This window comes from Chiloscyllium plagiosum, chromosome 23 (assembly GCF_004010195.1).
Source record: "Chiloscyllium plagiosum isolate BGI_BamShark_2017 chromosome 23, ASM401019v2, whole genome shotgun sequence".
NCBI lineage: Eukaryota > Metazoa > Chordata > Chondrichthyes > Orectolobiformes > Hemiscylliidae > Chiloscyllium > Chiloscyllium plagiosum.
The window spans coordinates 5,308,045-5,325,291 of NC_057732.1; the positions used below are offsets into that span (position 1 = coordinate 5,308,045).

Consider the following 17,247-nt stretch of genomic DNA (forward strand, 5'->3'; position numbering starts at 1 on the left):
CTAACTCTCCCCCCCGTCACAGGGCTCACTCTTCCCCAGCGCTGGGCTAACTCTCCCCCCGACACAGCGCTCACTCTCCCCCAGCACTGGGCTAACTCTCCCCCCGACACAGTGCTCACTCTCCCCCAGCGCTGGGCTAACTCTCCCACCTGCACAGCGCTCACTCTCCCACAGCACTGGGCTAACTCTCCCACCTGCACAGCGCTCACTCTTCCTCAACGCTCAGCTAACTCTCTCCCCGCACAGGGCTCACTCTTCCCCAGCGCTGGGCTAACTCTCCCCCCGACACAGCGCTCACTCTTCCTCAACGCTTAGCCAACTCAATCCCCGCACAGGGCTCACTCTTCCCCAGCGCTGGGCTAACACTCTCCCCTCGACACAGGGCTCACTCTTCCCCAGCGCTGGGCTAACTCTCCCACCTGCACAGCGCTCACTCTTCCTCAACGCTCAGCTAACTGCTAACTCTCCCCCTCTCACATCGCTCACTCTTCCCCAGCGCTGGGCTAAATCACCTCCCTACACATCGCTCACTCTACCCCAGCGCTGGGCTAACTCTCCCCCATGCACAGCGCTCACTCTTCCCCAGCACTGGGCTAAATCTCCCCCCCTCACAGCGCTCACTCGTCCCCAGCGCTGGGCTAACTCTCCCCCTCGCACAGCGCTCACTCTTCCCCAGCGCTGGGCTAACTCTCCCACCTGCACAGCGCTCACTCTTCCCCAGCGCTGGGCTAACACTCCCCCCTGCACAGCGCTCACTCTTTCCCAGCGCTGGGCTAACTCTCCCACCTGCACAGCGCTCACTCTTTCCCAGCGCTAGGCTAACTCTCCCCCCTACACAGCTCTCACTCTTCCACAGCACTGGGCTAAATCTCCCCCCTACACAGCTCTCACTCTTCCACAGCACTGGGCTAAATCTCCCCCCTACACAGCTCTCACTCTTCCACAGCACTGGGCTAAATCTCCCCCCTACACAGCTCTCACTCTTCCACAGCATTGGGCTAAATCTCCCCCCTACACAGCTCTCACTCTTCCACAGCACTGGGCTAAATCTCCCCCCTACACAGCTCTCACTCTTCCACAGCACTGGGCTAAATCTCCCCCCTACACAGCTCTCACTCTTCCACAGCACTGGGCTAAATCTCCCCCCTACACAGCTCTCACTCTTCCACAGCACTGGGCTAAATCTCCCCCCTACACAGCTCTCACTCTTCCACAGCACTGGGCTAAATCTCCCCCCTACACAGCTCTCACTCTTCCACAGCACTGGGCTAAATCTCCCCCCTACACAGCTCTCACTCTTCCACAGCACTGGGCTAAATCTCCCCCCTACACAGCTCTCACTCTTCCACAGCACTGGGCTAAATCTCCCCCCTACACAGCTCTCACTCTTCCACAGCACTGGGCTAAATCTCCCCCCTACACAGCTCTCACTCTTCCACAGCACTGGGCTAAATCTCCCCCCTACACAGCTCTCACTCTTCCACAGCACTGGGCTAAATCTCCCCCCTACACAGCTCTCACTCTTCCACAGCACTGGGCTAAATCTCCCCCCTACACAGCTCTCACTCTTCCACAGCACTGGGCTAAATCTCCCCCCTACACAGCTCTCACTCTTCCACAGCACTGGGCTAAATCTCCCCCCTACACAGCTCTCACTCTTCCACAGCACTGGGCTAAATCTCCCCCCTACACAGCTCTCACTCTTCCACAGCACTGGGCTAAATCTCCCCCCTACACAGCTCTCACAACAAACATTGGACTCACTCTTCCCCAGCGCTGATCTAACTCTCCCCCCGCACATCGCTCTCTCTTCCCCAGCGCTGGGCTAAATCTCCAACAAACATTGGACTCACTCTTCCCCAGCGCTGATCTAACTCTCCCCCCGCACATCGCTCTCTCTTCCCCAGCGCTGGGCTAAATCTCCAACAAACATTGGACTCACTCTTCCCCAGCGCTGGGCTAACACTCCCCCACGCACAGGGCTCGCTCTTCCCTAGCGTTGGGCTAACTCTCCCCCGTACACATCGCTCTCTGTTCCCCAGCGCTGGGCTAACTCTCCCGCAAACACAGCGCTCTCTCTTCCCCAGCGCTGGGCTAACTCTCCCCCCTACACAGCGCCCACTCTTCCCCAACGCTCAGCTAACTCTCCCCCCGCACAGCGCTCACTCTTCCCCAGCGCTAGTCTAACTCCGCCCCCCCCACCGGACTGCGCTCACTCTTCCCCAGCGCTCAGCTAACTCTCCCCCTGCACAGCGCTCACTCTTCCCCAGCGCTGGACTAACTCTCCCCACTACACAGCGCTCACTCTTCTCCAGCGCTGGGCTAAATCTCCCCACTACACAGCACTCACTTTTCCCCAGCGCTGAGCTAACTCTCCCCCCTACACAGCGCTCCCTCTACACCAGCGCTGGGCAAACACTCCACCAAACACTGGACTCACTCTTCCCCAGTGCTGGGCTAACTCTTCCCCCCGCACAGGACTCACTCTTCCCCAGCACTGGGCTAACTCTCCCCCCCAGCACAGCGCTCACACTTCCCCAGTGCTGGGCTAACTCGCCCCCCTACACAGCGCTCACTGTTCCCCAACGCTCGGCTAACTCTCTCCCCTACTGAGCGCTCACTCTTCCCCAACGCTCGGCTAACTCACCCTCCTGCACAGCGCTCACTCTTCCCCAGCGCTGGGCTAACTCTCCCCACTACACAGCGCTCACTTTTCCCCAGCGCTGGGCTAACTCTCCCCATTACACAGCGCTCACTTTTCCCCAGCGCTGGGCTAAATCTCCCCCCCTCACAGCGCTCACTCTTCCCCAGCACTGGGCTATCTCTCTCCACTACACAGCGCTCACTTTTCCTCAGCGCTGGGCTAAATCTCCCCCCTACACCGCGCTCCCTCTACACCAGCGCTGGGCTAACACTCCACCAAACACTGGACTCACTCTTCCCCAGCGCTGGGCTATCTCTTCCCCCTGCACAGGACTCACTCTTCCCCAACTCTGGGCTAAATCTCCCCCCTACACAGCGCTCACTCTTCCCCAGCGCTGGGCTATCTCTTCCCCCTGCACAGGACTCACTCTTCCCCAACGCTCGGCTAACTCTCCCCTACCCTCGCACAGCACACACTCTTCCCCAGCACTGGGGTAACACTCCTCTCTGCACAGGGCTCATTCTCCACCCCCTGAGGTCACATGGAGGGGGAACCAGGAGAGTTGGGGCAGCCTGATTGGTACATATCCATGAGGGGCCGAAAATGGTGGAGCTTCTTGGTTCAGCCCTCGGTTTTCACGTCAGTGTATCCAGAGGGGTGGCTTTTAGGTTAGATTCTTTACAGTGTGGAAACAGGCCCTTCGGCCCAACCAGTCCACACCGACCCTCCGAAGAGTAACCCACCCAGACCCATTTCCCTCTGACGAAGGCACCAAACACTATGGGTAATTTAGCATGGCCAATTCACCTGACCTGCACATTTTTGGACTGTGGGAGGAAACCGGAGCACCCGGAGGAAACCCACGCAGACACGGGGAGAACGTGCAAACTCCACACAGACAGTCACCCGAGGCTGGAATCGAACTTGGGACCCTGGTGCTGGGAGGCAGCAGTGCTAACCACTGAGCCACCGTGCTGCTTCACAGCGCCAGAGACCTGGTTCAATTCCCGTCTTAGGCAGCTGTCTGTGTGGAGTTTGCACATTCTCCCCGTGTCTGCGTGGGTTTCCTCCGGGTGCTCCGGTTTCCTCCCACAGTCCAAAGATGTGCAGGTCAGGTGAGTTGGCCATGCTAAATTGCCCGTAGTGCTAGGTGCCTTCGTCAGAGGGAAATGGGTCTGGGTGAGTTACTCTCCGGAGAGTCGGTGTGGACTGGTTGGGCTGAAGGGCCTGTTTCCACACTGTAGGGAATCTAATCTAATCTTTTAATGTGCTAACGTCTCAGACAATCTCCCACTTGTTGCAGACGATACCGCTCCAAGGTGTGGTTGATAGAAAATGGGCAACATTACAATGGGAGGCCATTTGGCCCATCGTGTCTCTGTTCCATTTCAGAAGGCATTCTCTAACCAGCTACCTTCAACTTCTTTACTCAGGACTTCTGTTCAGCATCAAAACACATCTTGTCTGTTTTTAACAATTCCTCATTGAAAAGTCATCGTTGGCTATCATTGCCTAACAAGTATGATTGTCCATCTTGGAAATTCCGTGTCTGAGATCGAATGGATGATTTTACATGTAATTACAGTGAGAAATACAACAAAATACTATACACTGAAACACTTTCATTCTTTGCAACAATACTGCACATTTTGGTAGTTTTAAGAATAAGAGAAAAATGAACAAATGTAGAGAGGTCCATCTACATTCGAGTTCTGAGCCAGCTCAGAATCACCATTGTTTCACCTCTGTCTACAGCAAACCCAACTACCACCGATCCTCAGGTACAATCTTTCACCACTGGGCCAATTCACCTCCGTCACAACCTACAGCAGACCCACCAACATTGGCCCACCTTCTCGATATTACTGTCGTGGCCTTCCGACAATGATACACTGCTGGTAACAGTGGACCCGACCAATGACAAACACGCCAATCCTCAGGCGATATCTTTTGCCGCTTGGCCTATCTTGGCAAGTTGGCATCTGAGCTTATTCTCGCCCGCACTGGGATCACTCTCCATCCCCCCTCTGCACTGAGCTCACTCTCCGTCCCCCACCCAGGCAGGAGGTGAATGGACTGTTGGAACTCTCCACACTCTCCATCACCAGGATGATCAGCACCCGAATCCTCACTACGCTCCTTCTCCCATCTCTGAGGACACCCTACCTGAAAGTCAGTGTGGCTTCCAACATAACCGTGGAACTACGGACATAATTTTCACTGCTTGGCAACTCCAAGAGAAATGCGAGGAACAACACTGCCCGATACACATAGCCTTCATCAATCAAACCAAAACTTTTGACTCAGTCAGTTGGGAATGAAATGGAATTGCAATGTCAAAGGGCAGCTGTCCAGAGCAATTCACCAACTACCTCCATGACAAGATGTCAACGATGGTCCTCACTGACGGTCACATAACAGAAACCTCTGTGGTCAAAACAGGGCCTACCAACTCCACCCTATTCCCCATCTTCACGGCCACCATCCTTCACTTTGTCAAGAACAAGCTTCCCAATGGTCTGACATTGTCTACGGGATGGATGGAAAATTTCTCAACCTCCACCAGTTGAATCCAAGAAGTAAGTGACTCAGATCTCGCTTGTGGAACTTCAGCCTGTGGATGACAAAGTCACCTCTGTTCTCTCAGAAGAGAATCTTCAAGCTTTACTTAATGCCTTCCCTGAATCATAGATTTAACAGTACTTGCAGGCAACTAAAATATTTAACGTTTCCGTGTCTGCATTACTAAAGGATTCTGTTGATGTTTAACAGTATTTTCTAACAAACATACCTGCCAACTTTTTCTAGAAGAGTATTTCTTTGAAAGTTTCCACTGTACCTGATGTTATTGCAAGTCCATTTTGAAGGAGCTACTATTGATAACTTAACCATGTCTGTTCAGCATAAGGCAAGAGATTAGGCTGCGTTAATGTTTTAATCTTGAAGGACAAAGCTTGTCGGATTGGGATAAATTGGAGCCAAACTGGTGATTTACTCAGTCCTTATCAGAGTCTCACAGAATGATAGGATTGTTATTGTTAGGCCATTTGGCCTATCGTTTCTACACCTGCCCAAATGAGCAGTTCACTTTGTGCCTTTCTAATCCCCATTATCCTGCATGTGCAGCATGTTCTCTTTTCATTATAGATTTTCAGCGTCCCCAATACTTCGTTTTTGATAATAAAGATTTTAGGAGTGTAAGGGTGTAATAGACGGAATTTTAAAGCTTTTTGAATAATGATCTATTCTTTGTTTACTAAGAAACTGATTACTGCGCACCCAGAACAAATCGTTGTATACGTTTCTAAGTCATGTTTAGAAGCAAGGTGATGGATCAGCATTGATTAAAATGCTTACCGTTCATAAAACAAAAAGGACATTCTGGCTAAATTAATCAAACTGCAACAAGCAACCATTTTTGAATATCAGGGCAGGAGGCCATTAGACCCATTGCACCTTGGCCCCTCCTCTACTCAATTGGCCATACTGTCCTCTTTTTATCAGAACCTTAGAATTTCATTGCACCATTACTTTTTGAAAGTTTTCATTCTTTCGGGTAATACGTTTTTGACCCTAACAACTGACTATGTCAGATTAGTTCTCCCCTTCTTATTTTAGTTCCTTCAAAATCTGCTTATTCCAACACCTCTCCCCCAAACCCCCCACCATAGCCCACCCTCCCCACCAATCCTATCAATGGCAGGTTTCTCTGGTTCTGTGACTATCTGGGCAGCACAGTGGCCTCAGTGGTCAGCACTGCTGCCTCACAATTCCAGGGTCCTGGCTTTGATTTCACCCTTGGGCTCTGTGTGGAGTTTGCACATTCTCCCCATGTTTGCGTGGGTTTGCTCCAGGTGCTCCAGTTTCCTCCCACAGTCCAAAGTTGTGCAGGTTAAGGTGGATTGGTCATGCTAAAGTGCCCAGGGATGTGCAGGGTGGGTGTATTAGTTGTAGGAAATGCGGGTTTAGGGAGTGGGAGTGGGTGGTATGCTCTTTGGAGGGTTGGTGTGGACTTGATGGGCTGAATGGTCTGCTTCCACACTATGATTCTTAACCACCTCAGTTATATGCCCCTTCAACCTGAAGGTGAACAACTCCCACTTCTCTGCACAACCCAAGTTCCTCATCCATAATATCATCAGAACAACTTACCCCAATTCTGATATAGTTGAATGTAATATAATCATCAAAACAACTTAACCCAATTCTGATATAATCAAACGTCCAATGGAATATGACACAGTCTCATTAGAGTGGATGACCAAAAGCTTAGTCAACGGGGTTGATATTAAGGACTGTCTGACAGAAAGGAATTGAGGAGGTAGGGAGGGAATTCGAGAACATTATGCACAACTGGCCAAATGGTTAAAATCAGGGAGGGTCAAGAAGCCAGCTTAGAGGAACAATTATATCCTAATAGGGCCCTGTTTGTTGACAAAAGACACATTTTGGTCAAAGCTTTTCATCTTGCAGCCATCAGGACAATTTGCAAGAATGCAAATATAAAGGGAAAACGTTTGCACTGCACAAGAGGACAATGTTGATTATCGCCAAGTCAGAAGTCACATGACACCAGGTTAAAGACCAACAGGTTTATTTGAAATCGCAAGCTTTTGGAGCACTGCTCCTTCACCAACTCATCGAAAGCTTGCGATTTCAAATAAACCGTTTGGTCTATAACCTGGTGTCATGTGATTTCTGACTTTGTCCACTCCAGTCCAACACTGGCACCTCCACATACTTGTCAAGTGGACATTGAATGGTGGAGGTGTTGTGATGGAGATTGCACTAGTTAGGTGATGACTGACAGTTAACTGACAAGTTTTGTTTGCAGTTTAAACCAAGCAGTTTGACACTGCTTGGGCGTTACCCAGGGAAATAAATCAAAGAATGGCTGTCACATGTTTTATCAAGTTGAAACCGGTGCAGTGCGTGTACAAGTTCATCTATCTACAAAGATCAGAACCCTGTGTGTTCATATATAATCTTCTCTGTCCCCTCACCAAGGTGTTGACTTCCTTTCTGAAGTGGGATGCCCAGATCTGGATCTGATACTCCAGCTGAGACCCAGCAAATGTTTTATGAAGGTTGAACATAACCTTCTTAATATAACCTGGTTTTGTACATTAAGCTTCTATTTTTAAAGGCAAGGATCACATTTGCTTTTGTCTGATCAACGTGCCTGCCACCTGTCCTGACAGTGCTGAGATTGAGAAGATGTTTTTGCATCCGGACGAGTTATATTGAAATGTAATTAAAGCCTAGTCTTGAGTGTCACCTGCGTGTAAAAAAAAAGCATGTTTTTCCACCAGTAGTATTTAGCTTTGAAACATGATGAGAGTTTAGCTTGTTACTGCCACCTAATGTTGAACCAAGGTTGTGCAGTAAGTTCTGCTCCCTCTGTTTTGGTCTCTTGAAAAAGGCTAAGCAATTAGCTTTATTGAACATGTACTCACAGTAGGGTTTACAAGTTACCACTTACGGTACCATCTCAGAAACAAAGGTGTACATCTAAGGTATAGATTTTTAAGTACAGAGTCTTTTAATAATAAAAGTGCAAAATCATATGAATAAGACAGAAAAACAAAGGAATAAATCGTCCAGAACTACAGGTGCATCTCAGTAGATTTGTAAGCCAGGAGTCTAGGTTAATAACCGAGACAATGCAGTTTCCAACCCTCAATACCACCTCAGAATTCAAACTCAGTTTTTCAAAACCTGAAAAGAAAGTTGGTGTCAGTAAGAATGGTCATAAAGCCATCAGATTGTCGTTAGAAAATCACACATGTCCCTAAAATGAAGGGAACCTGGCTTCCTTGTCCCACTGCAATGTTATGGTGGTGTTGGACTGGGGTGGACCAAGTCAGAATTCACATGACACCAGCTGACTTCATCTGATGAAGGAGCAGCGCTCCAAAAGCTTGTGATTTCAAATAAACTTGTTGGGCTGTAACCTGGTGCCATGTGATTTCTGACTTGGTCCACAGCCTCCTAGTGGGCTGAACAGATGTCTTGGTTCAGGGTTAACTATGGATAGGTTTATCACTGGGATCCATATCCCGAGTGTGAATTAAGAATGAGATTCTATTCACAATTTCTGGCAGACGTTTAAATACTTCCACGGTGTTTTGCTAGAAGAGAGACCTGCATTTATATAGCATCTTCCATGACCCCAGGACATCCCAAACTGCTTTATAGTCAATGACGTACTAGCCTAGTCCCTGTTGCATCAGAGGACATGTGGAGATAATGAAGCTGCTTAAAGCTTTGGTTCAGGGATAGTTATAGACTGGGGGATAACACGGTACTGAAACATCTCAGGAGAATTTGTTTCAGTTCCTGGCAGATACATATACACATTACTATCACAGACACTTTGGGGCAAAATCCTATAGGGACCTGAGCAAGGTGGTCAATGGGCATGGCAGAGATTGGTGGCAGAATCAGGCCAGAGCTCTCGACGTCAGGAGTAGGTCACTGCATCTTTTATGCATCTGACAGGTGGAGGAGCAAGTTGCTCACTAGGCAGGGGCAAGTTGCTAATTTATCTTATTAGCGCCACACCTTTCCTTGTCCATTCTCAGCTTCCTGTCTTGCCAAAACATAGTGAAGAAGCTTGACATCAAGAATTCTCAATGTGGCAATTGGAACAGATACACAGAGAATTCACCGTTAATCCACCTCGCCTGTACATCATGCTGGGAGTGGAAACTGTTCAATGGGGAGGAAATGCCATAGTTACATTCAGGGCTACACAGGGACTCAAACATCCAGGTGGACTGTACAATGTCTGACTCTGATAACAGCGTGTGGTCTCACTTACATTCCAAGGTCACCTGATTTGATTTATTATTGTCACATGTACCTGGGTAAAGTGAAAAGTTTTGTTTTGTGTGCAGTACGGGCGGATCATACCACACAAAGTGCATTAGGGTCATAGAACAGAGAGAAGAATACAATGTTACAGCTGCAAGAGAAGGTGCACAGTGAGATCAACATTACATTTAAAATTTGACAGGTCCATTCAGAAGTCCAATAACAGCGGGAAAGAAGCTGTTCTTGAACCTATTTCTATGTGTATTCAAGCTTTTATATCTTCAGCCCAACAGAAGAAGGTGGAAGAGAGTATAACGGGGTGGGAGGGGTCTTTGATTCTGTTGGTTGTATTCCCGAGGCAGTGGGAAGTGTAGATGTAATCCTGCACCATCAAAGGGCCTGCAGTAGGATTTCTTTCTCCTGTCTGTGCTGCTGTGTGTCAGCAGGGAGCCTGCTCTCCAGCTGCAGCCCTCCCTGGCCCTTGGAGGGTTTGGTCAGATAGAGGGGAGCTTCCCTCAGGGGCAGGCGTAGCCACCTCGAGTCTGTCCTGACAGGAGTGGCCTCGGTGTGGTTCCTCCTGCCACAGCCCTGTCCCCTTGTGAGGAGGGACGCCTGCAGTGTGCGTGGCAGGTTTCTGGTTTGCATGCTACAATATGGTGATGATATCACGAGCAGGTCCATGAAAGTTATTGCAAAGTAGCTATGAGTCTTAACACCTGGTTTTAATTCCTTTTCCTCACAGAGAGGAGAAAGTGAGGACTGCAGATGCTGGAGATCAGAGCTGGAAATGTGTTGCTGGAAAAGCGCAGCAGGTCAGGCAGCATCCAAGGAGCAGGAGAATTTACATTTCGGGCATGAGTCCTTCTTCAGGAATTCGGGCTCATGCCCGAAACGTCGATTCTCCTGCTCCTTGGATGCTGCCTGACCTGCTGCGCTTTTCCAGCAACACCTTTTCAGCAACAGTCACAGAGACACAACTGCTGTTAATATTATTCTGCTCTCTGATAGGCTGGGTCGCTGTCAGTGATGTGATGAATCCTTGTGTTTTTAACGGAAAGCAGCCCACCCCATCAGACAGCAGAATCATATCAATCATCTGCTGCCATTATAGCTCACAGGCTGCTGTTAGTGAGATGACTGATCTATGGTATTAGCTTATAGGAGACAGATGATTTATACACTCAGTGGAATGATAGTGCAGGAAAATTGAACAGCAACATCCAAAATGAAATTACATATGTATCTGAAAGGACAAAACTTTCAGGATTAGGAGAAAAAGCAAGGGGATGTCAGCTTAATTGGATACTTAGTGCTGGCATGTGCATGATGACCCGACTGTGTTCCTCTTTTCAATTTATTAATTAATGTGGCCGTCCTACATTTCTTACCCCTAAGTGCAGTCCAGGAGATACAATACATCCACAATGCTGTTAGGGAGAGAGTTCCAGCATTCTGACCCAGTGACAGTGAAGGAATGACAATATATTTCCAAGTCAGGATGGTGAGGGGCTTGGAGGGGAACTTGCAGGGGGGTGGTGTTCCCATGTATCTGCTGCCCTTGTCCTTCTAGATGGAAGTGGTTCAGGAATTGGACCGTCTAAAGATTTTTGGTGAATTCCTGCAGTGCATTCTGAGCAATAAATGATCCCCTAGCCAGCGAATTTCTAATCCCGTCAATGAATTTTAAAAAAGATAATGCACACTGCTGCAACTGAGCATTGGTGATGGAGTGAATGTTTGTGGATGCGGTGTCAATCAAGTGGGCTGCTTTGTCCTAGATGGTGTCAAGTTTCTTGCATGTTGTTGGGGCTGCACTCATCCAGCCAAACGGAGAGTATTCCATCACACTCCTGACTTGTGCCTTCTAGACAGTGGAGACAGGTTTTGGGAAGGCTGGAGGTGAGTAACTCGCTGCAGGAGTATTGACATTTCAGGCATAAGCCCTTCGTTCCTGATGAAGGGCTCATGCCTGAAATCTTGATTTTCCTGCTCCTTGGATGCTGCCTGACCTGCTGTGCTTTTCCAGCACCACACTCTCGACTCTGATCTCCAGCATCAGCAGACCTCACTTTCTCCACATTAGTTCCTTTACCAAAAGGTTCACACTTTAAACCAAAATGGACAAGTACGGCAAGCTTTGAGTGAGCTTAGGGTATTGGAATGGTTTTTATGCCAATCCAACAGATTACTCATAGTTAAATTCTGGCCTCTTATGTACAACTTCTTGCTTAAAACCCAAAGGAAAATTCTCAATCAGCCACGGTGGAGACTTGAATTGGTTCTCGGAATTATTAGTGCAGAAACCACTGAAGCATTTGGACAGGTAACCCATTTCCGTATCTTCCCAGGTCCCTCTGTTACACGACAACATGAGAACCCAGGAGCAGGAGTAGGCCATCTGGCCCTTCCAGTCTGCTCTGCCATTCAATCAGATCATGGCCTCAGCTCCATTTACCCGCCTTTCACCATAACCTTTACTGTTCAAAAACTATCTATCTTTGCCTCAACTGCTTCCCTGGGCAGGGAATTCCACAGATTCACAACCCTTTGGGTGAAGAATTTCCTCCTCAACTCTGTCCTAAATCTGCTCCCCCTTGTTTTGAGGCTATGCCCCTGGTTCCAGTTTTACACACCAGTGGAAACAAGCTCCCTGCTTCTAACCTATCTATTCCTTTCATAACCATGGCTTGTCTCCACACTGTCGGGATTCTATTATGATAGCAATTTTATATGTTTCCATAAGATCTGGTCGTGATGCTTTCTGATACCTTTCCCCACCTGCTGAATGTTCAAGCACATCAATGTGTTGAATGGGGTCTTAAACCAACCAGTAAACATGCAATACTCAGGGTGTGATATTTGTATTAAACATTGAGCTGCAGATTTAAGGTGTGGATGATACTTAATTCAAGTTATACAGATCGACCCACTCCATCATCAACCAATTAGCGTGAACTTTATTGTTCTCTGCATTTCATATTAGCAGGATATCAGCACAAGGCTATTTAATATTCAAAATGTTACAACTTAAAGCAGTGAAACAAGAAAACATGATAAAAATCTTACAGTACATTTCATTGCACCTCATAATACTGAAATATTAACACTTTGCATTGATTTAGCAGGAGTTGCATGCTTGGCATTGAAACTATATGGTGTGCCATGAGTCTTTTGAGTAATTCAGAGCAACAGTACGTAATAAATAGGATTTACAGAATGATTGTTTTGCCAGCCAGAGGCGTGGTCCTCCCAAACAGTGGAAGCAGCTCAGGTATTCAGTTTGTGCACTTGTCCATTTGATCACTTGGCATAATATAAAGGCGACATTATTAAAGAGATTCTTATATTAATTATACATACCAATATATACTGAAGTGTAGCCAAAAATACCATCTTAATATTTGTTTATTACACATAATACAGCAGGAATCGGGCAAATCTCTTCACCTCAATTCCCCAAATCCGGCAGCCACATCCTGCTGGAGGTCCATCAAATATGGATTTCCTTTTGTTGAGTGTCAATGTTTGTTACCAAGCACGGTCTGTGGGCGCCTGACTTGTTTAACGAACTTTGCAAACATTACAAGCTGGGCTTTCTACAGACAGCTTTAATGTGCTTGCTGAGAGTTCACACAGTGGCTTTGACACAAACTAATTCCCACTGTCTAGGGAAGGGCTTCCTTGTGAAGGGGCTGGATGCGGCAAAGGCTGTGTGTGTTAAAAACAATCCCAGGACAACTGCAGCAATCAGCCCTCGGGAGCTCAATGACGCAGAATGCGAGCCACACATTCAAAACCCAGCAATTTTTAGTTGGTATTCTGGAACTCCGGTTAATTTTTCATTTCTTTTTTTGAAATTCCTTCTTTAAAAACACATTTCACAGGAACAACTGACCACACAAGAAGGAAGCTTGAGTTTAAAAGCATCCCAGATGACAAACCCAGTAATTTTCTTTTTTTTTCTGTAATGCACACACGTGGAGCTCAGGGAGAAAAGAAATCAGGTCCAGTTTGCGAACACAGACAGGGAAGTTTTAACCTTTACATTCTGAGCGACTTCCTCACATGAGCTGGGGAGTCCCGGGTGGAAACCAAACGAACCAAGATTTTAAACAGACCTCCACAACCACCTAATGAAGGAGCAGCGCTTCCAAATAAACCTGTTGGGCTGTAACCTGGTGGTGGGTGATTTTTAACTTTCAGTAAACCTCTGGCAGGTTCACGGATCCTGCAGTGTGCCTTGTCTAACATTTCCCAATCTCCACCAGAACCCCCTTTTGATATTTTGCGACCTTGAATCAAAACTCGAGCCAGCGTGCCTTTGGAAGGCAGCCCTGTTGTGACTGCTCCTGGAGGATTTATACAAAATTACATTAATTTTGCACAGAAATGCTTGCTGTTCTTTGTCCAGCGACCGCTGCATTTGCACATCTCTCTCCCTCCCCTCCAACAGCATCAGTGGCTTGGGTAGTTACATGGTTTGACCTTTGGCGTGCGGGCAGCCACTGTACAAGGCACTCAGGATTGACAAACTCATTGCATCAAGTGCTTATCGGTCACTCTCTTGAAGAAAGCAAGGAGGGGAGGGGGGGGGGGGGGAAAGGTGGAGAGATCCCTTTGAGCCACTCCAGATGGTTTCACCAGTGGGAGGTATATCTAGTTATACATAGATACCCTCTGGATTAAAGCCTGAAATTAGAGGGTTCTGCAGAAGTCTCAAATTGCTGGGAAGCTGCCTGGCGGGACTGGGCCATTTCAGTGAAGCAGTCGAGGTCAGTGATCCTGGGGGGGGTGGGGGAGATACAACAAAGAGAAGCTGTATTAGAGTCACATTACAACAAATAACATCCGGTCTCCAGCCAGGAGAATTGCAGCGCACAGATCAACTCGGCGTAAAACACAGTCACAATTTTAAAAAGAAGTCCAGCATATTTATTCATTGCTGCAGGTTGACACGTCTGCATTCCCAGGATGCTTCCCAAATGTTGGAAATGATTCCTGTCTGTCACCAGTCATTCCCTGAGCAATCTGACCCAAGGCAGCCTCTTGTGGTACAAAGGGATTACTGCATCGAAACATTCTCAGGTATTAACCCAGCAATTTATGCACAAACACACCTTTAAAACCAAAGGGTTTTAAACATTCAAGACATGCAGTGAAGCACCAAGATATTACGCTACAGGTTTATAGAATTTGGAAAATGCTAAAGGAAGAAGCCTAGGTAAGATGAGATACAGGTCAATTTATTTTTTGCATTACCGTTCACATTATTGTCATTGTATTGTAGGGCATAGAACTGCACAATACTGGAACAGGCCCTTCAGCCCACGATATTGTGCCAAATTAATCTAATCCCTTCTGCCTACCTTTGGTCCATATCCCTCCATTCTTAGCATATTCATGCGCTTATCTAAAAGATCCTTAAACAGCCCCACCATACCTGCTGGCATCCCCAGCCCCTCAAGACTCCTACCACTCTCTGTGTAAAAACCTGCCCCTCACATTTCCTGTGAACTCCCCCCTCTCACCTTAAATGTACACTGCCCTAGCATTAGACATTTCAACTCTGGGAAAAAGATTCTGACTCAACCCTATCTATGCCTCTCATAATGTTATCGACTTCTATCAAGTCTTCCCTCAGCCTCCGCCAATCCAGAGAAAAGAATTCATGTGTGTCCAGCCTCTCATACTCAGTAATCCAGGCAGTATCCTGGTAAAACCTCTTCTGCCCCCTCTCCAAAGCTTCCACATCCTTCCTGTAATGTGGCGATCAGAATTAAACGCATTAATCTAAGAGTAATTTTTATCCTGAGACAAATTTTTTGAAACAATGATTGCCACAAGTATTCTTTGTGAGAAATGTATGCAAGACACACAAATCACGGTGTAAGTAATTACAGAAATGCTTGTAAAGTGTTAAGACTGAAAAAAACGAGAAGGTTATAAGCATGATCTGCTGGGGGTCTTCAAGATAATCAAAGGGTTGGATAGGGTGGATGTAGAGAAGATGGTGTCACTTGAGGACCCGACATATGAAATTTAAATGATAATATTTAGTATGAAATACAGAGCAGCGTAAGGAGCTAAATGGGGACAATACTTCAGTAAAATGGACTAATGTGTAGCATAGCAGATTTTGTTTTAACATTTATTTCTTCGCCAGATCTGGGCATTGCTAGTGAAAGGAGCATTTGTTGCCACAACTGAGTGACTTGCTTGGTCATTTCAAAGACCAGCTCAGAGTCAGCCCCAATGTTGTGGGTCTGGAGTCACATGTAGGCCAGGCCAGGTAAAGATGGCAGCCTTTCTTCCCATCAGGGCTTCAGCAAGCCAGGTGGTTCCTTCCGCAAGGGTGGTCATGGTCACCATCAGCGAGACTCGCCTCCTAGAAGTGGCAGGAAGGGTTGGTATCGCTGAAATATTTGTCCCCTTTCCAACAGCTCAGCGATCAAGTATTGGGCGGGAGGGATTGCTGTTGACTTCCTGACCCATCACCAATTAAATGGTCAATTAAGGTCTCGCCTGATTCTGAGGCATCCCAGACAGCAGGGACATGGACTGCCTGCCTGTGTGTGTGCAAGAGAGAGACAGTGTGTGCATGTGTATGTGTGTGTGTGTTTGGGGGAGGGCGGAGGGGAAGCAGAGCAGGATGCCAGTGGCTCCTAGAAGCTATGTCCCCTGTGCTTGACTTCAATCCCCTACCAGCGCAACCCCACCCTCTCCTCACAATCTCCATTAAACACACCTTAGTCCTGTCGCCAGTGATGGTCTTCATGGTCGAACAACTTGGGCCTAGAACAAGGCTCTGTCACTCCCGGTGGGGCTTTGGACACAGCAGGGCCTCTCGGCTACCTCATCTGATAGGTCAAGATGCCCACCATCTCACCACTTAACTGCCTGATTGGCACTTGATAATACCATTAAAAAAAAGGAACAGGAGTAGGCCATTCTGCTCCTCCAGCCTGTTCCGATACTCAATACAATCATGACTGATCTGACATTCCTCATGTTTGGCAGAATTTCCCACTGGGCAGGGGATGAGCTTTAAAGTTGCCCACACCTACACTTTTAAGTTTAAAAACAAGAGAAAATGTTGACCTAGCTTTCAATTCCAGATTTGATAATAGAGTCAGCCCCAATGCCATGGGTCTGGAGTCACATGAAGGCCAGGCCAGGTAAAGATGGCAGATTTCCTTCCCTGCATGGCTTCAGCAAGCCAACTGCTGTGGTGGGATTGGGTCAGAAGTCACATAGCACCAGGTTATAGTCCAACAGGTTTATTTGAAATCACAAGCTTTCAGAGCGCTGCTCCTTCGTCAGGTGAGTGACTATAATCTGGTGTCACTTGACTTCTGACCCTGTCCACCGCAGTCCGACACTGGCTCCTGCACATTGTGGTGGGATTGAACCAATATCCCCGAGCATTGGCCCCGGAATCAAGAGTCAAATAGAATCACCTCTCATTTGCCCCTTTAGTATTAGTTAGTATAAGGTGTTATGTATTGGTTAGAAACAAGGGAAGGCTGGCGGGGGGGGCGGGGGTCAGGACTAGTAGTTAAACATCCAAGGATTTTCAACTTATCGAAAAGACAGGGAGGTGGGCAGAGGGGGCGGGGTGGCCTTGTTAGTTAAGAACAAAATTAAATCTATGGCACTGAATGACATAGCGTCGGATGATGTGGAGTCTGTGTGGGTGGAATTGAGGAACCACAAAGGCAAAAAAACCATAGTGGGAGTTATGTACAGACCTCCTAACAGTGGTCAGGACCAGGGGCGCAACATGTACC

At 47.6% G+C, this 17,247-nt stretch overlaps 1 protein-coding gene across 7 annotated transcripts in view; it reads right to left on the minus strand.

Annotated features, from left to right (window-relative positions):
• Positions 1-13,295: 13,295 nt before the first annotated feature.
• rassf8b (Ras association domain family member 8b) overlaps positions 13,296-17,247 on the minus strand; it is a 121,417-nt gene continuing 117,465 nt past the window's right edge. For all 7 annotated transcript variants that reach the window (XM_043713360.1, XM_043713361.1, XM_043713364.1 and 4 more), the window contains one exon: positions 13,296-14,242. In XM_043713360.1, the coding sequence (XP_043569295.1) occupies positions 14,121-14,242 (122 nt within the window). In that variant the 3' untranslated portion in view covers positions 13,296-14,120. The remainder of the gene's footprint in view (positions 14,243-17,247) is intronic.